At 37.0% G+C, this 24870-nt stretch overlaps 2 protein-coding genes and 1 pseudogene across 2 annotated transcripts; 1 reads left to right on the top strand and 2 right to left on the bottom strand.

Moving 5' to 3' along the window:
• Window positions 1–683: 683 nt before the first annotated feature.
• Window positions 684–1326, top strand: LOC114531394 (annotated as a pseudogene).
• Window positions 1327–6622: 5296 nt separating this feature from the next.
• Window positions 6623–7941, bottom strand: LOC114531393. The gene is made up of 2 exons (XM_028553011.1): window positions 7315–7941; window positions 6623–7243 (listed from the first exon to the last, which is right to left on the bottom strand). The coding sequence occupies exons 1-2, from the start codon at window positions 7939–7941 to the stop codon at window positions 6623–6625; spliced, it is 1248 nt and encodes a 415-aa protein (XP_028408812.1).
• Window positions 7942–21616: 13675 nt separating this feature from the next.
• Window positions 21617–23041, bottom strand: LOC114531391 (uncharacterized protein F54H12.2-like). Its single transcript, XM_028553010.1, has 2 exons — window positions 22864–23041; window positions 21617–22467 (listed from the first exon to the last, which is right to left on the bottom strand). Exons 1-2 carry the CDS (start codon window positions 23039–23041, stop codon window positions 21617–21619), a joined length of 1029 nt encoding a protein of 342 aa, XP_028408811.1.
• Between the last annotated feature and the right edge of the window lie 1829 nt (window positions 23042–24870).

Raw genomic sequence — 24870 nt, 5'->3', positions numbered from 1 at the left:
GGAAAAAAAATATATCTATGTGCATATGCAAAGTCTGAAAGTAGGAAACTACATTACTTACTATATGTGATGGACAATTGCAGTGAGTCAATATCATGTTTGATTTGCAAATTAAGCGAAGTATAGTAAAAAGATTTATGAGACGCATGACAAAGCATGTGAGAATGTAGAACGGAAATGCAAGCGTAATAGGAGTAATAGCGACGGGGATTTCACAGTATACCTTTGCTGTGTTTATTCATAAACACTAACCCAAGTTCGCGTGCACCAACATGGAAAAAGGTGTTCAGGTGTGCGTTAAATTCGAGAAAAGGGCTAAGAGAAGCGCCGAGACGCAATCGGAAATTTCGTTGTTTAATTTAACAAGTGTTGGAACCCAGTGTGGGAAACAAGATTTTGTTGAGAATGGAAGTTACAGTCGTGAGGAAAGGTTTAAGGCATGGACGTATGATAGATTAAAGTTCGAGGTACTAGAAGGAAAAGAGAAAACAATACGCTGGTGCATGGATGAGGGATTAATTGCAAGAGAGCGACTTTGCGGTTATTGCAAGAAATCAATGAAACTGGTACAATGTGATGATCGTTCAGATGGTTTCAAATGGGAATGTCGGCGTCAAGAGAATGGAAAGCGGCACAAGGTTGAAATGTCAATAAGAAAAGACAGCTGGTTCGAAAATAGCAACATGACATTAGATGAAGTGTTGAAATTCACGTACTGGTGGTGCCGTGATATGAAACAAAATGAAATACGTCATGAACTTAACATTGCTTCTAATACAGCAGTAGACTGGGACTCGTTCTGTCGCGAAACATGCGAAGTAACTCTTATTGAGCGAGAAGATCGGTGGTCATGGGAAAACTGTTCAGATTGACGAAAGCAAGTTTGGCAAGAGGAAATATCATCGTGGTCATCGTGTTGAAGGACAATGGGTGTTTGGTGGCATTGAAGAAGAATCTCGAAGAAGCTTTATGGTAGCAGTTGACAAAAGAGACGAAGCAACGCTTTTACCTTTAATTAAGAAACATATTGCTAAAGAAACCACCATAGTTTCTGACTGCTGGAAAGCGTATTCGAAACTTGAACTAAACGGTTATCAGCACCGTTTAGTGAATCATTCAAAAAAGTTTGTGAACAAAGATGGTTTTCATACAAACAAAATAGAGGGTCATTGGAGACAAGCAAAAAGCAAACTACCATGTTTTGGTGTGCGAAAGCTTGCATTCTCATCTTACCTGGCAGAATTTCTTTGGAGATATGAAAATAAGGGTAAAGACTTGTTTTCTATATTTCTTAATGATATTAAAAAAATATATGGTGACTTTTAGTAGGCATGCTAAGCTAATGTAAATTTTGCATATATACAACAATTTATATATTTATTCAATTTTTGAAAAAGATTTTTTGAAGTATATTTTGAAGTCTGTCAATAACTGTAATTTGTAAATTTATATGCATGGAATTTTTATACATCTTGTTTAGATTTAAATTGAAATTTTCACTAAATACATTAATTCCTATCGTATACTCATTAAAGTGTTCGTTTGTATAGTTATTTAAAAGGAGTAAAAAGAATTATAGAAGTTTGTTGCTATAGGTCATAGGTGAGATTCTCAGATGAGATGACTGTGTAGACATGCCTTCGTAAATAACATGGCTGTGCTATGATATTGAATTACAACAATATTGAATTGGGTCATTTAGATGCTACTATTATAAATATATATATACGGCTACGCAATAAACTGTATAGAGGTAGTAGAGTATATAGATTTGATCATAGTTTTAGTAGGCAGTAGTACTAAATATACAGGAAATATGCATTGACATACTGTGAAGTGTAAATTGAGTTTGATTATAGTTTTAGATTGGACTGCATATGCGAGTAGCCGCTTAAAATATACCGGCTAAGTATTGATGCCTGGCTAGTGGAATTACTGCGTAGCCACTGTAGCCACAATGATATCTACCTAGCAATTATATGCAGTAATTTGCACAATGATATCTACCTAGCAATAATACGCAGTAATTTGATCCGGCATAGTTTTAGATTCGACTGCGTAGCCAGTAGCCACTAAAAATAAGGCTACGCAGTGATTTCCAGCTAGTGGACGGGTATTCTGCAATCTAGCCGCAAGGCATTTGATACAGTCAATCATACAATTCTAATCAAGAAATTAGAATATTATGGTGTAAGAGGTATTCCTAATAATTGGTTCAAATCATACCTTAGTAATCGGCAGCAAACTGTTACAGTTAATAATATTACGTCAAATCCTGCAACTATGTCATGTGGTGTCCCTCAAGGATCAGTTCTTGGTCCGTTTTTATTTTATATTTAAATGATTTCTATATTTGCTCTAATCTAATCGAATTTCATTTATTCGTTGATGATGCAAATTTATTTTATAAACATAGAAATTTAAAGATATTACAAACTAATATAAATACAGAATTGTCCAATATACATAATTGGTTATGTGCAAATAAACTTTTACTCAATATAGATAAATCTAATTATGTTATTTTTCATCCCCCTCAAAAAAAATTAAATACAGATTTACAATTAATTATACACGATAAACTCTTGAAACGAGAAAATTGTATAAAATATCTTGGTATATTTATTGATTCTAATTTGAATTGGAAATCCCAAATTGATTATATTGCAAAAAAAATAAAAAGAAATATAGGAATTTTATCTAAACTTAGATATTATGTTGATACAAAGATACCTACCAACCTTTACTATGCTTTAATTTATCCATTTTTAATATATGGTCAGATCATTTGGGGTTGTACTTATCAGACAAACCTTCAACCACTTGTTATATTGCAGAAAAAAGTGATACGAATTATAACGTTTTCAAATTTTGCTGAGCATTCAAATCCTTTATTTCAAAAATTGGAAATCATTAAGTTTAATGACCTTATCACATTTCATATTGTTTTATTTATGATGAGAATCCATAATAAATTCCTTCCTCCTATCTTTAATACATTTATTACTGCAGTCAGTCAAGTACATAGCTACGAAACTCAATCTTCTGTAAAACAATCTTATTATCTTCCAAAAGTAAGAACAAATTATGGTCTCTTTAATATTCGATTTAAAGGGCCAAAAGTATGAAATTCAATTCAGGATAATATAAAAAAGTTAGTTTCCATAAATTAATTTAAAAAGAATCTACAAATGGAGCTCTTATGTAAATATCAAGCTCCTTTTTCTATCTAAAATTATGAATTCTTTAAAAAAAAAAAGAAAAACTTGGTGTGTTAATAATTTATGTATCTTTGTCAGTTTTTGTGTGAATTTATTTTGTAAAAGTACATGATATGTGACGTATATGGTTCCAAATCTATTGTGGCCTCCTGGTATTTTTACCTTAATAGTTATTTCAGGAGGCCTTATATGACCATATATTATGTTATAATTATTATGATGATGTAACAATTCTGTTCAAACATTATGGGTAAATAAATATCTTGTATCTTGTATCTTGTAGTTAAAATCATAGTACTATCAACAATTGTTCCCAAACTCTTTGCTTCAGGAGAAATATCAATATTTCCAACAGACAGCATATTAATATGAACCTTCTCTAGCTGTTGTCTGGATCCTATTATTAGGAATTCCGTTTTGCCATCGTTCAACTTCATCTTATCCTCAATCATCTAGGCTCGGATTGCCTTTATACATGTCTCCATAGCAGATACACAACCAGTCTCACTTTCTTTACTGTCTGGCTTAAATGACAAATACAGTTCACTGTCGTCTGCAGACGCATGCGCAGATGGCAAATACTCCCTGATAACCTGAAATAATTTGCTAGCATACATGGTAAAAAGTAACGGTCCTAAACAAGAACCTTGAGGAACACCGCATGGAAGATGAAATCTATCTGAAAGACCATCACCAAATACTACCCTTTGCGTTCGGTTGAACAAATACGACGAAAACCACTCAAGGGCTTTTCCTTCAATTCCAAATGATGTTTCTAATCGATGAAGAAGGATAGTATGATCGATTGTGTCAAATGCCGCACTAAGGTCTAACAATACAAGTAGTGTCACATGTTGGCGGTCCATGCTAAGTAGCATATCATTGTGTATCTTTAAGAGTGCTGTCTCTGTACTGTGCCTTTTTCATAGGCGGACTATAATTCTGGAAATAAACCATTCAAGACCAAGTGATCATATATCTGCTCATATACAGCTCGCTCCATTAGTTTCAAGATAAACTGTAAATTACTAATCGGGCGTAAGTTATTGAATACAGCACCAAGTCCTGCTCTCTTAAGAAATGGATTCCACAATTCCTCTTTCCAATTTTCAGGGCAGTAACCATTAACCAAAGAAGAATTGATAAGATACGTAACTACCGGTAATAACGTATCCAGGCAATCCATCACCAATGGCTTGGCATTGGATCAAGAGAACAGTATTTCTTAGATGATTTCATAACTCATGTTTTCACTTCTTCCTGACTAAGCTCCCGAAAGCAAGTCAAGGCATTACCTCCCTGTGATGTAAACTTTAAATCATCAGCTACTGTATTATTTAACTGTGGTTTAAGAAGCATGGCGTCAATTTCAGCTCTGATTCTCACAACCTTACTGACAAAAAATGAACCAATATCATTTGAAAGCAAAGTGCTGTCTGATGAATTGGGAAAACAAATCTCACCATTCGCATTGAAGAGACTTTTCACTGCACGAAAGAGTTTGGATTTACTGTCACCGTTTTGGTTAATAAAATCAGTATAATATTCTCTTCGTGCTTTATTTATTAGGTGTGTCACATAATTTTTTTTGGTCTTAAACAGGTTAAAGTCAGTCAACGACTTACTTTTTCACCATTTCCTCTCTGCCTTCCGACATTGTCTCTTTGCAAGGTCAATTTCGGCGCTGTACCAAGGAGCAGATGTTCTTGCTTTGATTATCTTAGTTTTCAATGGGGCATGATCTTCAGTCAGTCGAGTCAGAATAGAATTATACTCATTCACAAGAGCATCAATTTCTTCAGGCATCTTATTGTCTGAACCGCCATATATAAAGTTGTACACAAACCAGAGGCCACTAAGTCCCGTTTCAGGGCATTACGATTAACAGTTTTTATTTTCCGATACCTAACTTTACGTTTTCTTGGGATAGGTTTAGCTGTGGCTAGACTACAGACAACAGATGCATGATCTGAGATATACCGATCCACCTTCGGTTGACCAATAATAATATAGTCAGAAACACGCGTTATAATTAAATCCAAGACATGGCCCTGATGTGTGGCTTCTTGGACATGCTATTTCAAACCAACTGACTCAAGTAAATCACAGAATTTCATTGCTTAAAGATCTTCAATGGAGTCAACATGAATGTTAAAATCCCCAGAGATCATTAAGGCCTCCTTACATAATAACAGCGATTCAAGATGATCAAAGAATTCCTTAAAAAATACACTCATGGCGGCACTTGGTGGGCGGTACACAATTACCATACAAATTTTCTATGCAGACGAATAATTGACAGTCCACATAATTATATACATATAATTATATACAGTATATATAAATCTCTTTAACTCGTACTCATTGTTTACAACTAATGCTACATTTAACCACGCGGTTGAAACTCGTGCTCGTCGTCGGATCATCCTCAAAAACACAATGATGGAGGCAAAGTTGTAATAAGACATGCAAAACTTCACTTTCCAAAGGTAGGGTTGCCAGGATTGGCCGTAACCTTTGGAAATGTCCTGACAATGTAAGGATTCACTCGTTTTGTCAATTCACCTCTGACTTTTGTGAACTGAGATGCAAACTGCATCAAATTTAACTGAGAATTTAACTTAAGTCTTATAAGTGTTCCGCAGCTCACCTTGGACACAATTTGTGCAATCTATATGCATGGTGAGTGTAATTTAAACATACCATTAATACTTGATGATTTAAACTTACCTAATTAGCTTTCTCTCCGCATCTTGACCCTTTCTGACAATATTCTGGCAAGAGAATTCAAAATCGTCAGGGGACATTTAATTTTCTTTCTTTTTCTCAATCACTGTTTACATGCACGTTTACGTAATAACCGAATATCTGGATCATTATTTAATTTAGCACATCCATGAGCATGTATACTTCTTCTGGCCTGATATTCAAACCTATACCAAAACCATTCAGCATCCAAGACTCCTTGAAGCCAATGTTTGATAAACTCCTGTAGCCTTTGCATGAAGAACAAATCTGTCAGGTGTGGATTGTCTATCACTGCTTGTGCTCTTTCTGTTCTTGATGCACTCTCATTACTTTGCAACAGTCTTTGCAAGTCTGGCCAATGGCTATCAGCTGCACTAAAAGTAAAAACATATGGCTAGCCGATGGTGGATTGAATTGCCACTCTATTCCTTCTTAGCAAAGTTTGATACGGATGTCATCTTGATCCATTTCTTCTAAGGCTCGTTTAAGTTCCCTATTTGCACCGACGAAATTTGAACTATTATCACTTCTTAAACGTAGTACAGAGAATTAACAATTTCGATGTGCACGGCTCTACTCACTAAGCAGGTAAAAATTGCTCCATATTTCTTCAGCTCTTTGCGTCTTTCTTTACAATGAAAGGACCGAAGTAGTCAACCCCTGTATGAGTAAATGGAGGTGCTGGAGTAATACGGTCTTCTGGTAAACCAGCCATTTTCTGGTTGTTGACCTTTCCATGATGAACACGCACTTGGAGAGGACTCCAAGAAAAGGCAGAACACGCACTTGGAGAGGACTCGCCGTACTGCGGCGTTAATTTTTATCAGCCAATACTTTTCTCGAATGGCTGAGATAACATGATTACGTCCAACATGACCCAACTGGCGGTATAAATGACGTATGATAAGGGTTGTAACATGGTTCTTGTGAGGTAAGATAATTGGATGGGCAGTTTCTGGCGATAGTTCTGCACGGTTAAGCCAGCCTCCGACTCTTAGGATTCCGTCTTTAAGGTATGGGTCGAGACAATAGATCGACCTGATTTTCTTGATATTCCTTTTCTTGCTTTTCTGAAACTGAAGACACATCATCTCTTTGTGAAACGTAGTTGACTGGATGAACTTTATGATAACAATTTCAGCTTGAGCTAGTTCTTTAACAGAAAGGGGTATGGAGTAACTATTCACGCTGAAGTTTTCATCATTTCCACTTGAAAGAGCTTGTATTTTATCTTGTAGAATCTTCTTTATACGGAGAAATACAGCTACAGCTTTCTTCAATCGGTACCAAGAAGAGAGAGAATTAACTTGTTCGTAGGGTTATGTAGGTCATTAATTGTAGTTACATTACTTTCAACTTGCTGTTTAATTTCAGGATCATCTTCATTAATTTGACCCATATCGACTGGCTGTTGTGGGCACTCATGTTCTGGTTTCCAAAGGAACTCTGGACCTTCGAACCATTGTCGCTGTTGAGATAGTCGTTCACCATTTGTTCCTCGTGAAGTATCATCGGCAGGATTGTCATCTGTTGAAACGTATCTCCATTGACTTGGATCTGAATAGTTACGAATTAATTGGATACGGTTTGCCACAAATACGTGAAACCTTTGTTGCTCATTCATGATATAACAAAGAACGTTTGTGGAATCGGTATGGTATTTCATGTCAAAGATATCGTCCAACTCATTCTTTAACAGCTCTCCGATACGAACGGCTATTGCCGTGGCGGTGAGTTCCAAACGTGGTATCGTAACTATCTTTATGGGAGCTAGACAAGCTTTACCCAGTAGGAATGAACAATAGATACGATCATTCTCATCACATAAACGAAGGTATGCTACCGCTCCATAGCCTGTTGAACTGGCATCGGACAAGATATGAATTTGTCGAGAAACTACTTTCCCAAAATCTGTGGGTTTGAAGCATCGAGCACTTGCAACTTCTGAAGTGAAAGGAGCTCTTTTAGCCATTTTCCCCACCGAATCTTGTGCCCTTCAGAAACTTCGTCATCCCAGCCAAGGTCTTCACGGCAAAGGTCTTGAAGTATCTTTTTTGCGGGGAGTAAAAACGGGGCTGCGAAACCAAGAGGATCATAAACGGAGGAGACAGTTGATAATATTCCTCTTCTAGTAAGCAGTTTGTTGCTAAGAACAATGCGGAATTCGAAAACATCTAATTCGACACACCACTGCATTCCAAGAGCACGTTCAATAGGTAGTTTGTCATGGTCTAGGTCTAATGTTCTGGTTTCCTTTGAACGTTCTTCTGCTGGGATTGTCTCAAGAACCGCACAACTGTTACTGACAAATTTGGTCAAATGAAATCCTCCTTTTGCGCACACTATCTTTAGGTCTTGCATTAAGCTCGTGGTACTTTCTACAGTTTTGTCTGAACGCAAACAGTCATCGACATAAAAATTTTCGCCGAAAAATTCCCCCTTCTGGCCACCAAAGAAACCTCAAATAGTTCAACTGTTCTTTTGGCACCCGAACTTGATGGAACATGGCTCCACGTCCGCCATAAAGGCTATGGGTTCTTTTCTGAAGCGGGTAAGAACACCAACGAGAGAATTTGTAAGATTGGGACCTTGTAGTAATGATTTGTTTAATGATGTTCCAGCATAGTCAGCGCTACAGTCGAAGACGATGCATATCTTTTCAGATTTTTTAGGATGATGGACGCCGTGATGTGGTACGTACCAAACTTTACCAGACGCTGGACAAACTTCACTTTCGGGCATGTTACAAGCATAACCGTGGCAAATGATTTCGTTCATAAATTCACAGTAATCACGGTGGTATTTGGTATCACATTGCATTTTCTTTTTCTGCCACAATGCTTGCTTCAATGCCTGACTTCTGTTGTTTGGTAATATGACCTCTGGATTTCTAAAAGGAAGGGGGGTTTCATAATGACCATTGATTAGACGAATGCCATCATCCATCTTAGTTAGAAATTGCTTGTCTTCTTGAGAAAGGCTACGTTCGTCGGGACCCACTTTGCAGTCGTTAATGTCCATTTCAAACATACTACGAATTGCCTGGGGTGAAGGAACTTCTTTAACTGTATCATTTGCTTCACGAACAACAATTCGATGACACGAGATGTCAGTTTGTGCTGCTGGGCAATTACTACCGATTAATAAACCGATTTCAAGGCCTGGTTGAAACTCTGGAATCAACTATGAATTTCGTGAAGGTGTTGCCACTGTTTTATCATTCCAGGAGTAGCTTCTTCCTTGTTCTGATGATCTTGATTCTCTAACTTGAAATCCTCAATATGAAGTGCAGATGGATGTGGCTTATTACATTTCTTACATTTCCTTTTTCGTTAACAGCCCTTTGATATATGGTTCTTCTCGTAACACGCGAAACACATCTTGTTCTGCTTAAGGTATTCTTTTCTTTGTTCAACGGTTTTCTTCAGGAAAGTTTGACAATCGTCCAAGTCGTGAGAAGAGTTGCATAACGGACAGACAATGTTCTGTTTTGCTGACCCGGCCCCGTTTACTAACGTAGGGTTCGTTACGAAACTAAAGTTCTTGTTCTTTGACTGACTACCATCTCTCTTTCAAATCTTTTGGAATTTTCTTTGCCTTTACTGAGAGCATCTTTCCCAAATACTGGATCATTTGCAGCATCTGCAGCAGATTGAATAAAATCAGTCAAGTTCTCAAAGTTTGCTATCTTTGCGTTGTCTCTTCTGATCTTGGCTACAAGATCTTTCCACTTTGCTTGCAGATGGAACGGCAACTTTGATACCACTGCTTGCATGTTCGGTGCATGATCAAGTACACACAAATGATCTTACATTTGATCAGAAAAAGAGGAAATGATTTCAGGACCTTTCCTTCATCCGATTTTATAGCTGGCCAACTTAAGATTTTCTGGATATATGCCATGGATATCTTATATGGATCCCCATACTCCTTCTTCAGCAACCGTCTTGCTTCTGTGTAACCTTCATCAGGGTCCATGTGTAAACAGCCTTCGATCAGATCTTTCGGTTCTCTTGTTAAATATTGATTTAAATAATAGAGTAGGTCAGCTTTGTTATGAACTTGATGTTGTATTCGAACGTCAAAAGACGTGACAAAGGTTCTGTATTCTAAAGGATCGCCTCTAAATATGCCTATAGATGACTGCGGTAAAGTCATTGAAGCGGTGAGCTGTTGATGGGTTGATATCAAAGTTTCTGTCTGCCTTTGCTGTAGCAGCATCATACCTTCAAGCACGCTCTTTGTCTCATTATTTACATTGTTACCCTTTGACAGTGATGTAGGTTTTACAGACGTAGAATATTCCTTTCCAAACAGTCGAGCATTTAGTGGAGATCGTACTTCCTGACTTGGTGTTGGATGATGATCATGACGCTGTATGACCATGCATTACACTTCGTCTTTCAGTTACGTTATGCGATGTTTCACATGGTTGATTTGCTGTTTGTAGTGTAGGGGGGAGTCTTTGAACTGGAAGCTGTTGAAAGGATGATCCGGACGTCTTGGAGATTGAAGGAACATTGGAAGCTTGCTCAAGAAGTCTTGGCTTATCAGACAGTTCGTCATCACTCACTTCAGCCAGAGCTCTCTCTCTCGCTTCCGCCTTAACTATCTCTATTTCCAACTTTAGATCTTCTTCAGCATTCTTAAGAGCTTGTTTTTTCTTTAACATAGATCTTTCGACCATTAATTCGGCCAATTTAACCTTTTCTTGCTTCCTAGCAGAGAGCTTCAACGATCTTGAACTGGTCTTAGACTTAGTCTTAGATGCACGAGAATAATGCGATGCTCGAGTGCGATCAGAGGCTTTGCTGCTTAGGGACTCCAAGCGGTCAGATAAATTATGCTCGGCTTCAGTGATCTATGACGACACTTGACTTAAGTACATTACAATCTCTGTATCTTTCAATTTGTTATGTTCAATTTCTGCTTGTTTAACTTCGCCATCGACTAATTTTTTTAGATGAGATTCACACGCTTTTCTGTATTCTGAAAAACTTTCTTCCAAATGAGATAACTCAAATTTTACAAGATGTAAATTGTTACTGTCTGTCATTAGAGGTGACAATATGTTCCTTTGCCGTGTCACGACACGTAAAGTTGTTATTCGTCGCTGTCTGAGACGATCGATCTTTTCTGATCTCCCCTTTTCAGTCGCTATCCGACGCCGAGGTCCCAGTGTATCAGACTGTTCATGCCTTTGGCCTTGATTCTCATCATCGCCATTCGATCTTGTTTGTTCTACTGTAGGCGTATGATCATTCTGTTGTTGACTGTTTGTCGATTGTATACGAATATCTGTTTCCTCCGCAAATATCTCAGGCTGCGTATCTTCGTCGACCTTTGAAACCATACCGTCAATGACAACCTCATTAAATAAATGCTGATTACGAACGTTTCGTTGTATTTCGGTAAAACGATCGAGATTTTTTGTTACAATGTGAGTGCATCTACGCTGAGTTCTATCTGGCTCACAGAAAGACACCGGTAAATTCAATACAGCTAAAACTTTATTTAAACAGACGTTCTTTACTCGATCCACGGTTAGCAAATTATGGCCGTTTAACCGTTTACCATTGCTGCTCGGTATTAGGATAGGTAAAAAAAACTAAAAACATAAAATTATATACATGGTAAACTATGTGCTTAAGGCTACAAATATTATGTGAATGCACAGAGGCAGAGTAATAAATACAAGGTTACGTACATCTGTGTCCTTTTCTAGCTTGAAGCAAGTCCGTTGAACCTTTAACTTAACTTTGATCATTATAAATATTAGAATGAGATGTTCACTGTTTGACTTTGTATGATTCACTGCTGTCTGATTTGATTTATCTGCACATGTTAAACGTCTTATAATTATATGCACATGTCACCTTTCCCATAGGGAAATAGTGTTGGAAATCCCATGCTTGCCAAACCATCTGTTTTAAATTCATTAACACCATTACCTTCTCTACATGGCAGGTCCAAAGGGTCAACCTCATTTACTGCATCTTGGATAGCTGCACCATCCTTTCTTTGTCTTTGACGCATAGGAATAAATGATGTACTGCTATTTCCTAAAACTAATTTTTCAACTGTTGCATTAGCACTCATTACAGGTTCTTGCGGGGGCCCTCATTTTCAACATTAACTGAAAGTTCATTGTCATCAATAACATACCTTAGCTCTTCAGGGACACCATTCTCTGGTAAGCCTTGGATAACATCCCTGTCAATTTCAATCTCTTTGAAAAATGGATTGTTTGTTTTCAACCACAATACAGCTTCCAGCAATCTGTGTCGACGAACTGTAAAATCTTTATGTGTTTCATCAGCACCCTGTCTACGCCCAATCATAACAGGCAAGTCAGCTACTTGTGCAGGCAACCTATTTAAAAAACTTTGAATATCCTGCGGTAAGTTTAGTACATGACCTTTGTAGCCCCTTTGCCCACCATGTTTTCTGTAGACTTGCATGATAGGGCAAACCCTTGAAATCAGCATTTCCTCTACCTGTGTCAAACCTCTCAATTGCTCAGGAACAATACCTTGGTCCATGTCATTGCCAGCACTAAAATTCTTTGGGGACTTCTTGTCTCTTTTGCACTGGTAACAAAGAAAGGGATCTGCTGCCAAGTTTTGCCTTGTTGGCCAGGCCTCTTTACAAATTGCACACTGCCAATGCTCTAAATGTTCTTGATCTAAATGAAAACTGTGCATTTCATTCTGAACAAACTCCTGCTCATGCAAGGGGTTGTCAACATTTTGCCAACCACCTTCATGCAAATATTGGTCTGAACTACTCACAACATTGACATTTGTTAACTCATTGTCACACATTGTACTTTCCTGTTCATTATCTGAATGTTGTTCTGCTCTTGTGTCGTAGGATCTTCTCGTTCTTTCTCTCATATTTTCAAGTTGTTCTGCTCGTTTCTTAACACTTTAAAGCTGCCTTCTCTCTCTTGCATAAGCCCTATTTGCTTCCCTTTGTATATCCCTTTGTTCACTTGTGCTTGCTTCAGTCTTACGTTTACAAGCAGCCCTACGCTTCGCCAAATGACATTCCTTCTGTTGCCGTCTTTTTTCTCTTTGCTTCTCTGTTTCATCGCTTGTACTTACCTCAAGTCTTCTCTTGTATGCAGCCCTTTGCTTTGCTAACCACACTGCTTTTCCTCCTGCGTTTCTTTATTCAACAGGGCTCTGTTGTTTACTTTTCTTCTTTCTAACCTTTCCTTGTCATTACCTGCTTTTCCCCCGTCTTTTGGTTTATCGCCTTCTCTATTCGCCATTTTAAAGTGATCAATTTAAAGTTTGATCAAAAGTTTTTTATTTTCGTTTTAAAAAAGTGACTTGAAATTTTTAAAATATCTTTTTAAAGAAAGTTTTTTAAAAAGACAGTTAAATATCTGATGTTTTGCTTTTAAATACAAACTTCTTCTCTTAGCCAATCAGAAAGTTGTTAAATGCCAGTTTTTAGTCGTTCAAATTTTGTGCGTGTGCACAAAGCACCATGACCATTGAACGTCCATGACATATGGGCAACTTTGGATTCCGCTATTTTCTCCTGGGTCCCGGGTGTAATTAAAATTTTATCATCTGCATAAGGCTTGACCATTTAGAGCTTAACTTGTATCTTCAATATTCCCATTAGTCAGGAAATGTAGAACGTGAAAAACAAGGAAATGAGGCTAAAGGTGCGAGGAGTTATTCAGCTGTACCAGGCAGAATTTTACAATTTTATAAGGGCCTGATTCCATTTCAATTTTGGCTATTTACAGCTGATACCAAATATGCAGAAGGTAGCTAGCTGAGACAAACAGCTGCTAAAACTGATCGCTGCAGCTTTGTAAAGCTTTTGAATGCCCTTTTATTGATAAGTAGATAGAGTAAGTAGCACAGCATGCATGTTTCTCCAGCAACTCATTAATGCTAACTACACTTAATTAGGTAAAGCAGATGAAGATTCATGATCACCTTCTAATTAGGGGTGGATTGTTCACATTTTTCCCAGTGATGGTGCAAGAAATTGATCACTTTAAAGACCTTTCCAAAACCCGATAACAATTATTTAACAATCCATGTGATGTTAGATCACTGTAAATTTCTATTACTAGATGTAACTTGATATTTCCTGTTCCATTTTTCTATTAACTACTTATTTGAATTGCTCCATTTTGTCAATGTATTTGTCATATTTTAAATGTACCCTAGGAAAATTTATACACTGTGTCAGGCTGACTTAGTGCTGGTTCGAGTCAAGTACACATTTGAAATAGATCTTTAAATATACATTTAAATATGACATAAGAGATTTCGATGCAACAGCAATGAAGGCTAAGCTCAAAGAGATTGATTGCCTCCTTAGTTTTCAGATGATGAAACTTTGTGCTCAAAATCGTTCTTGATTTAATAATGAAATACTGATCCTTTAATCAGCAACACCATAAAAGTTAACTGGACATTAGTACATTTCAAATCTTGTAAACGTAAACCATTCTGCTGAAGACAAATCGACCTTAATTCTATATGTGCTCAAAATTATATCTTCTCACATTTTAAAGTTTGCTGATCCATGATTCCAGTGATTCGAAACCAAAGTTTGAGTTAGCCGGAAATATTCGACCAAAGGAAAACAAATTTATTCAAGTTAGCGAGGAGTTTGAGTTAAGCGAGTTTGAGTTAAGCGGAGTAAGTTACTATAAAGAATATTACCACATCCAAGGGGAATTTGATTTAGTTGGAGTTAGTGAGGAGTTCGAGTTAAGCGGAGTAAATTACTATAAAGAACATTGAAGAAGAGCCAGGAATTGCACCAAACTGTTTTGAGTCGAGTTTTGTACAAATACTTTCATAGATCCATGCTACGTTAAAGGACCCTAAATTTTTTATAACATGGTGTAAGTGATATGTGTCTAATATCAGTTGTAATGCCCTGAACTGGGTGTGTCTTAGGAACCGGAATAACGTTGCCCAACTTCCATTGCAGGCATACATAGGCTTGAGACGAAGCGATTGAAATATATTAATCATTGCCTTTTGAACATGCGGAGGACAACGCTGCCGTCATAAGGTATGCTGTTAGAACCGCCAAGTTGTAACGGACATAATAGAGGAGAAACAAAGAGGGAAAGTTAAATTAACACAATATTGCAACAGGAATGCTCGAGATCCACTACTGTTGAACAAAGGTGCGTGACATTGTATGCCTACACCCTTTGGGTCATCCTAAAAAGCAGTGGCAGAAAGCTCAAGTGCAAAGAAAGGGGGAGTAAGATCTTATGGAATTTGTACAGAGAGAGGAGCTGCGCTGAGGAGAAATCGACAACATTTAAAGACAACACAAATGTTAACATCAATGGCTGTGATGCTGGAAATGATACAAGAACAAAATCAGGCTGGAATATCGACCGACCATGATACAGGGTGATTCGAAAAAAGGTGTTTGTGAGTGAGTGAACAATTAAGTAATGTAGTCTGAACATGATAATAGTAGTTTTTTATGCATTTCCAAGTTGATAACACAAGGGAAAATAGTACAAAAAGGAGGATTTTGCAGTATTAGTTATCTTAAGAAATAGAAGTATGCAAATTATGTGTATAAAACTGTTGTATAAAACAGGAAGGGTCATTCCTTCAGTGCTTGTAAAATTTGTGAATTAACATTTAGTCTATACTGTTGTTGCGAATCATATGCGAACAAGCACAAAACATTATTTAGTTATTTAAGAAATTTAAAGTTACTGGACATGACGTCAAATCGAGAATTGCATTTCTTTTGTTTTAATTTCACGAAATTTATGTATATAAATCAATCAAGACAATTTTAAAATGCCTTAAACTTTTGATACATTCAAAATCTGCAACCATGGTATGGGCACTTTAAAACTATTGACAAAAGTTAGAATACCCAAATTGCCAGTGAAATTAAAATAATTGGAACACCACCCTCCACTTGGAAATGCCAAAAGCCAAGTTACGCAAATCATACATATGTGTACATACTTAAACAAGTCTTTACATGCAAAAACAATCACGAGCAAATATTTTGTTACGATTTTGCAAAGCTGAATGTCATAAACTCCCAAAAAATGGTTTTAGAGAAAGTGAACATGCATAGCATAGTATCGCTTGTACAAATGCTGTTGTCAGGATTGCACATTGCTAACTTGTTTTGTTAATTAAATTTGTTTATCGGCAACTTGAATCAGCTCATTTAGTTCAGACTGAAGGCCCGGCACAGGGGCCCGACTCTTTTTTTGGCACCTACATTGAACATGACGCTTCCAAATGAAATTGGGCATGGTGCTCAACCTCCAGAGCTATAGCACTCAACAAGGGCACTGTGCTCAGCATGGTTTATGAACAAGTTTTGACTTTAGTTTTGACTTTGGCACTCAGTCTAAACGTCTTAGCTGAGTTTAAGACTAATTCCATCATAGTCGAAACAAAAAACCATTCAAAACCATGCAAATCTCTTCAATGGCCATGCAACTAAACAACTTAACAATTATTCTCTTCAACAATTGCTATGTAGGCAGGAGGTAAATATTAATCTTAGTTGCACATGTATTGATCGACTTGGTCTAGGATCTTGTTGAAACTCATAAAATTGTTATGCTTGCAATCAATAAAACTAAATTGGATCGTACAATAACTTCAAATGAGATTCATATTCCAGGCTATGATGGCGACATCATAACACAAGACAAGATCGTCCTATTATTGGTGGCGGGGTTGGTATTTTCATTAAAATTTAAACTTCAGATTATACAAGACGATTTACAGAGAGAATCTAGAAACCTTGTTCAAGGCCATTCTTGGTATAGTAAGTTGGTACTGCTTTTCAGGATGTTATAGATAAGATTGATGCTGATGGCAGTGATTTTATCTGGTAGGGGACATCAACTGTGATGTTATGTCTGCGAGCCCCCCAATCACAATTCAACAAAATCTTAATATTTGTAATATTTATCTCAGGTCACATCGGAGCCTACATGGAATTACTAATACAACGAAATCACTTATTGACCTTTGTCTTACTATATATAATTATCCTGATAAAGTGAAAGAATATAGGCCTTAGGATTCACTCCCTGGGTATGAGTGATCATTCTCGGATCTATTTAATACAAAAGTAGCTGATGTAAATGACTTGGTATTTAGTCAGTAACCAAGATGCAGTTGAAAAATTCTCACTTACGTGAAATTAACTGGTCTAGTATACACTCATTTGACAATCCTAGTAACATGTGGCTAGTATGGCTTACTTAATTTGCGGCTTTGTTATATACTCATGCACCAATTAAAATAAAAAGGCTTAGATGCAATAAATCATTAGTCCACATAATTAGTAATTTGTCTAAAAATTGATTCCTTAAAAAACGTTTCGATAAAAATCTTGATGATGTAATGTGGTCTAAATAAAAAGTCTCATTTCCAAAAAATTTTTTAAAATTTTAAAAAAGTTCATTTCCAAAAATGTAATTTCGGCTGTTGGAAATGTGAGCAGGAAATTCATCAAACTCTTAACAAACTATCGCAGTGATTTTTGCAATTTCAGAGAATGCAAAAAAGACCCTTTCTATAATTACATCACAACATTATTGCTTTAAATTTAGAACTACCTAAATAAGATGCATAAGTTTTATCCTTGCAACGTGCCAAGATACAAAACATCCCGTTTCAACACGTCAATTAAAAAGAATTTTTCATCTTTTTTGTTTCATTTTACGTGGAAATAAGTCGTAACACTAAGACGAGGCTCTTAAGCCACAGCCGGCTTACAGTTATAAACTTGAGACGATAATGTTGTGACGTGTTATTGAAAGGGTCTACTTTAGAGATCACAAAGAATTTCAGAGGACAGCCAAAATTACAGTTCCAAGTAAGCCATTTTTCTTACTGAACTTAAAACAAGCAATTTTTAATAGAAAATTCCTTCGGTCTCATGATAAAAAAATTAGTGTATACTTATCGTACCAGGCAAAAAATCCGTCGGGCAGAACTGAATATATGAATACCTGCCCCCATTTATCATTCTTGTTTCCGCCCTGCTATGGTTATAGAATAAATGGGACTCACTGCAATCTAACAAAATCCTGATGAGCCATACTTACGTTAATATGTATGATGAGTCTCTGATGAACCTCATGATGGTGTGGCTACTAATTTTTTGGAATGGTATACATAAAACAGCTGTTTTTCATCACTTTGATATTGTCTTATTAAATTTTCAGAAAAAATTTTAGGGTAAATTTTACGCCGAAAAGAGACAAAGAAATTTTTGCGGTTTATGTGTCTCAATTACATAAGAAATCGACATTAGTGGCATTAACAACAGGATTTTTTGTTATAGCTACAAAAACAACAAAAAGTCACATAAGACAAGAAAACCAAATGACAACGGTTCTTCATCATTAAAACTATTGAAACATTTTTTTTTTAAATTTTAAAATTTTTCATGCTGTTATCGTGCAGATTATACTGTTTTAAGTCCTTCAGGCATGCCTGAAATAAATCTTTGGCATTTAATATATGGAATGGTGACATTCAAAACATGTTTAATCATGCATGATTTCGTCACAGCAATTTGCCATGCAATGTGGAAAACAAGTAAGAAAAATTTCTCATTTTACATTTGATTAAAAAATATGCGATGTGAGGTACTCAAAAATCTAATATCAAATAACCAATCAAAGTATATTAGTTTTCATTGTCCGTACAAAAGATGGTGATCCAAACATCTTGAGCACCATACACATGACCTAAAATTTTCATCTGAATTTGTTTAAAAATTCCTATAGAATCGAATCTACTTATCAGCACTGAACCGTCCAAGTTAATAGAGAATACATACTTTATTCTTAAAACACACATAATTAATAGTTATAGTTCAATTTCATCAGAATCATATTATATTGTCAGTGCGATAATAAAGTACCTCGTCAAGTGTGCAGGTTGAATTCTCGCACGAAATTTAGTGCAAATTTTTGTTTGCAGAAATTAAAACTGTCCTATTTAAATCCTGGTACTCCTGAGAATAGGAATTTGTATGGGTTGGAGATTGTGCTAGAGATTGAATTTTCAGAATTACGTCACCAATTGTCCACGATGTTCACTGGCAATTGGCCTTCCACTGCAGTAAAACCATCGAATAGCATCTCCAACTCATTATTTGATTCATATAACTTAAATGCAGTGTATGCACTGACTCGTCCCTAGTCTCCTGTGTGATATAAAATATTAAAGTGCAAATGTAGCAAAGGTAAAAAAGCCTTTGGGTGGGCTGCATGTTGCGGTGCGCTAGGGGCTCTGGGAAGGGGGAAAGGAAAGAGACGACTGGCATTTTCTGCTTTAAAAATGGCGGACTTTGCTGAAAATTCAAACTTTGAAATGCGTCCATTCAATGATGCTTATCCAGATGGTAAATTTCCATGTCCGCATTCATCTTGTAGGAGTGAGGCTGGAAAAGTATTTTTTCAAGATCTAGCCCAACATTATCAGGTAAAACACCCAGAAGTAGTGTTCAAACAGGAGAAGCACACTTGAGAAGCACGTCAATTGTTTAACCTGTTTCACGGCAATGAAACGAAACAGTTCTTGACAAGGGTTTTTGCTGAATTGAACGCTCTCTACAGGTTTGTATTCTTGGATTGTGTAGTAAATGAATATTTGATTCTTGGCTGTGTAGTAAATGAATATTTATGAGTTTATGCTGAGTATTTGACACAAGATTTTTACATTTTACAAAGAGACAAGTATATTCCTTATACTGTCACCACAAAGTACGAAGCTTGCCTTGTGTTGGAAGTCATGGTTAAAGATCCAAAAGAAGCTGCAAAGCTAGCTGGAGTTGTTCTTATGCACTTTGGCCAACTAAGATAGTAGGTAGCCTCCCCCATATAGCGAGGAAAACACGCAACGCTGTGGACCCCACGTGGGACGTCGGAAACTGTTGGATTTTCCGGAAGATGTGAGTGGCTTCCACGCTCGAGTAGGATAATGTGCGGGAGCAAAGGGCGGGGTAAACAATAAAGCGTAAATATGCATAATAGCGTAAATACGCAGGATATGTTTGTTTGACAGCATCTTACTCAAATTACACAAATGCCGGTTTATTTATCACACAGTAAGAGTTTGCGAAGAGTATATTTTATTTTACTACTGAGAATTACACAATTGTATGTTCATTTTAAGAGTTAATTTCTTAAATATTCTGTGTATGCTTTGTGATGATTGTTCTCATCACTTGTAAACTGTTCTCCTGTTGTTTTAACCGTGTACTTAAAGATAATTGGGTTACAGAAAAAGGCAACGACACCTGACTCTAGTGGATCAGTTTGGTATGAATCTCCTTTCCAATAAGACAGCTGGTTCAATGCACTTTGAACTTTAGGATCTTTTACGTTCATTAAGGACTCAATCAGTATAAAATCTTGATCTTTTGTAAGTTGTTTCCAGTGCTGAAATACATCATCATAACACTTAAGGTCTAAGACTCTTGTTACTTTGACAAACTCACTCCATATCATGCATGTATTGTTAACTTGCTCTATGGCTTCAAAACCATACAACTGCCATGTCTCGTACTCGTCTAACATTAAACAGTCTTGGTCTCTTACTTTACAACCACAGCAGAGTTTACTGTGCGTTTTTTGAACCTCGCATTCTACAGCATTGGCATACATTACTTCCAGCAAATGGAATACCTTGTTCGAACTTTCCATTGTCAAGGTTTGTGTTCAACTGAATTCAAAGTTTTCTCACAACACAATCTGACTAAGATATGCAGGGTCAGATGTCTGAGGAGACATCTAAGATTGTCATCAGATGATCTTATTGGTTTTCAGTGTTGTCTTCAGAGTATAAATTGGGGGCATAAACGCTGGATATCATCAGTGTTTGCGAGTTTCACTTGGGAGAGCTTATTTCATATCTTTTAAGTCAAGATTAAGCGATGAAATGTTTACATGGGGAGCTTGCTTCTACTGCGAGCTCACAAACATTGTGAGGAATGAGGAAAGATTAAAGCAAATGGATACTCTGTCTGCAGGAGGAGAATCTGTTGTCAGTGCACCCAAACAATCAAGCCCATCATCAGCTTATTTTGAAAGACTGTTGAAGAGACATGATACACAGGAAAAAACTCCAAAACAATGGATTAAATATTGAATTTTGTAACTGCATGTTCTAATAAATAAATGAATGGTTATTTTCCAACCCAATCCAAAAATTCTATGTTATGTTTTGATGGAAAGTAAAAGGCCACCCAATGCGTTCCAGGTTCAGTGCTTGGATCTGTGTTTGCAACAAAACCGCAAGGATAATTTTCAATTTTTTCAGGTAATTTGTCACCAAAATGTGCCATATGTGAAATACACCAAAAAATGTTTTCCTTGTGAAATAATCTTGTTCCAATGCGCGAGTTATCTGTCCGGTATTCATCTAGCCGGTATAGTCATATATGACGTTTCTCTCACCGTCAATCTGTATCAGGTTTTCGAATTCTGCATAACAAAGAAGACTCACAGCTGCTGCCTGCGCACGAGAGAACTTGACGTCAACTGCGAAATTTCCTTTTTGAACAGCATTAAAGTGCGTTGAACTACCACACATGTCTGGCGTTAGATCCAATGCAAAAAGCACGTTTCCTTCTATGTATTAATCGTGTGAGATATCATTTCCAGTGTTGTAGTTCATCTTTCCCGTGCCAGGGAACATTGTGTAAAATGCTTCAATATATCTGGGATTTGCACGGGCAAAGGAGAGTTGCATACCTTTCAAAGGTACTTCTTCGCCATTCACAGACGCTCCAATAAACGACATGTTGAAATGTTGAAAGTTGAATGGGTTTTGTTTGTACGCGCCATTGAATGCTGCACTTTCGACCAAGCCACAAACAAATGATTTCAGGACAAGTCCGTTGAAAATGTTATCTTTCCTTAGGGAGGGATTTCCAGCTGGAATAATGAAACTTTTACATTCAACACGATGGATAGGATAGCTAGCAGGACCTTTTTTCAATGCAATCTCATGGGCCATGGAAACAGTTGGGCTAATTTTCACCTTACGTATTTTGAGATAGACATCCATCAATTTTACTCTGTAATCCACACCATCTTCAGATGCCATCAAACAAAACTCGTTAATATTGCGATTCAGAATTACTTTTAGGTCTACAAAGCTTAACAGGGGACGTTCTGAAAACAACACATCACTAAATATAGGTCCAGCCATTTCAATTGTTTTACTCGCGCTGCTGAATTTGTATCTCTTTTTAAGACCATAGTTGGTATTAGCAGCAACCGCTACTGTAGGATCGGACACATCAAATTTTCCTGCTGTATCTTTATAAAACAAAGCCGCGGTGAGTTCGAAATTAAGCAGTGTCCCCAAATACAAGCGGTATGCATACGTTCCCGTAGCTTGTGTCACTTGCTTTTCTTTCAAAAAGACGTCAACTTGTTTGAAAAGGCTGTTCAGAAAATTGTTCACAACTCCGACTTTTTCGTCTGCATCAATGTAATTGGTATTCCAAATAAATCAAGTTCACTTTTCATTCCTTCAGGAGATTTTGAATGCACAAGGTTCACATTTAACCAAATATATCTTCCGCACAAGTTGTTCTCCGCTTCTTGGTCTGTCTGCTTCTGGCTGTGGATGTTGATGCTTTTCTCTTTTTAGTCGTTTTGCGTTTCTTAGGATGACTTTTCATGTTAATTGATGCGTTTCTCTTTGTTTTCCGTTTTCCACTTCCTGTTTGAGCGTACGTTTTTAGATGATTAACGGCTTTTCCCTTAGCAATGTTTATGGCTTCACGCCCTCGACTTTTTATCGTGGTCTTCAGATTTTTTCCCGATAGGCAACGTCTCCTAATAGATTAGCTCCAGTACTCAGGGCAATGTTACCAAGAGCTTTTGCTCCACTTTTTACAATTGGCATGACTGCCCTAGCAACACTTTTAAACAGACCACCTAGTCCAAAACCGACTTGTCCATGACCCATCTGCCATGGTCTGCCTCTGAAAACAGCCATACCACGCCCTTGTTGCTGATCAAGATAGTAACGAACATACGCGTTACTCATTTTTAGAAATAACTGTGCTGTCTGAGATGTAGTGTTATCACCACCTTTCTGCGTTCAAATGGCATGGGATCGCCTGTGTTGTCCTTAAAAGAATCTCCACATCTTCAAATCATTTAGTTTGGACTGGCACATATTGTATATTTGTGAACGTTTTGGTAATGATGTCCCCAGACTTTCCCTCGACTGGAATGCTTCGGAGTAACTTTGCGTTGGAATCACCGACAATCTGAGGTTGAACAACGTCACAATAAATGTATATTGTTGACATATCAAACAAGTCTGCAACATAAGGACTAATGGTCTTTTTGTTAATTTTACTTCCTTTCCCCAAAATCCTAAGATAATAGACATTCTTCCTGCCAAAACCAACCAATGGCCACTTTTTAAGTGAACTGTCACTTTTCCGGTTACAGCATCGAACGTTAAATTGATGTTATCGTTACGGGTTTCTTTTTTCAGAGTCTTGTTGGTGGCTTTGAGAAGGTCTTGCATTCTCGTTTTGTGCTATTTATGAAATGACTTGAACTGGCAAAGGCGCTATGACCTTGAGGTTGAGGGAATTGAATCTATTTGGATTGAACTGTTTATAGTTTTATCGAAGCCTATCCTAATTTGCATAGCATACAAACCCCCGGAATCATCGACCTATTTAGATAACAATTTCGCTAACAAGTTTAGGGAAATGTTAGAAGCTGGGGTAAATGAAAATAAGGAAACGATAATTGCAGGTGACTTAAATTGTAATTACCGGATAAAGAACAACCAAAAAGAAATTAAAGATGCTATAAATCTCAATGGATTTAAGCAATTAATTGACCAGCCGACCAGAATAACGTCAACTTCCAAAACGCTAATTGATATTATAGCAACGACTCACCCGAACAGAATAGAAAAAACCATAGTAGAAGCAAAGTCCTTCAGCGATCACGATCTAACGGGGGGTTGTAAGAAAACTAAATGCTATGAAGTTTAAGCCAAGAAAAATTCATTGTCGCGATTACTCTAAATATAATAAACTTGGGTTCAAGAAAGATTTACATGATGCCCCATGGGACCACGTACTTTCCGAGTCAAATTTAAATAATGCCTGGTGTATTTTTAAGAACTTGTTTACATCAATTGTTGATAAACATGCACCAGTTAAGCAAAAAACAGTGAGAGGAAAGGGTTGTCAATGGATGAATACTGAAATAAGGGACAAAATGAGAGAGTGTGACTATTATCTTAAGCATGCCAGAAAGTCAAATGCGGAAAATGACTGGTCAACTTATAAACGGTTACGAAACACAGTAACAAACATGATAAGGAATAGTAAATCAAGGTACAATAAAAATATATTGTATGAGCAAGTGAACGATCCAAAACAATTCTGGAAACACATCAAGGCTTGTTTTCCAACAATGTCGAAATCTGAGAATAATGTAAAAACGTTTCAAATTGATGGAATCAGGGTTTCTGACAAAAGGGTGATATCAAATAGTTTCTGCTCTTACTTCTGCTCTGTAAGTGAAAAACTGAGAAAAATCAGTATATGGAGGGAAAATGGGGATTTCTCTATTGAACTGGAAAACTCAGTGAATATTAACAAAGAAAGATTCAAATTCAGATATTGAGGGAAGTACGCAATGATCTGTGCCGAATAAAGAAAGGTAAAGCCGCTGGGAATGACAAATTACCTTCAAATTTAATCCGTGATGGGGCAGAAGAGATATCACCTACCCTTTGCTACCTTGCTAATATGTCACTTCAACAATCCTTATTTCCTACACCTGAAAAGTGTGGCAAAATAACACTAATCTTCAAATCTGATGACAGAGACTCATTCAACA

This window comes from Dendronephthya gigantea, unplaced genomic scaffold (genome assembly GCF_004324835.1).
Source record: "Dendronephthya gigantea isolate DGI-Jeju-01 unplaced genomic scaffold, DenGig_1.0 000071F, whole genome shotgun sequence".
Lineage (NCBI taxonomy): Eukaryota > Metazoa > Cnidaria > Anthozoa > Malacalcyonacea > Nephtheidae > Dendronephthya > Dendronephthya gigantea.
The sequence above is the reverse complement of the archived record's forward strand: the minus strand, read 5'-3'. Positions and strand labels throughout refer to the sequence as shown.

What these genes read in the sequence shown, in the direction of transcription:
- LOC114531393 (XM_028553011.1), bottom strand. Translation starts at nt 7,941, where the DNA reads ATGGCTAAAAGAGCTCCTTTCACTTCAGAAGTTGCAAGTGCTCGATGC. An exon ending in AACAGCAAGTTGAAAGTAAT is followed by an intron (nt 7,244 to 7,314) that starts GTAACTACAATT and finishes TACCGATTGAAG; the next exon opens with AAAGCTGTAGCTGTATTTCT.
- LOC114531391 (XM_028553010.1), bottom strand. Translation starts at nt 23,041, where the DNA reads ATGAGTAACGCGTATGTTCGTTACTATCTTGATCAGCAACAAGGGCGT. An exon ending in AAGTGGAGCAAAAGCTCTTG is followed by an intron (nt 22,468 to 22,863) that starts GTAACATTGCCC and finishes ACATTGATGCAG; the next exon opens with ACGAAAAAGTCGGAGTTGTG.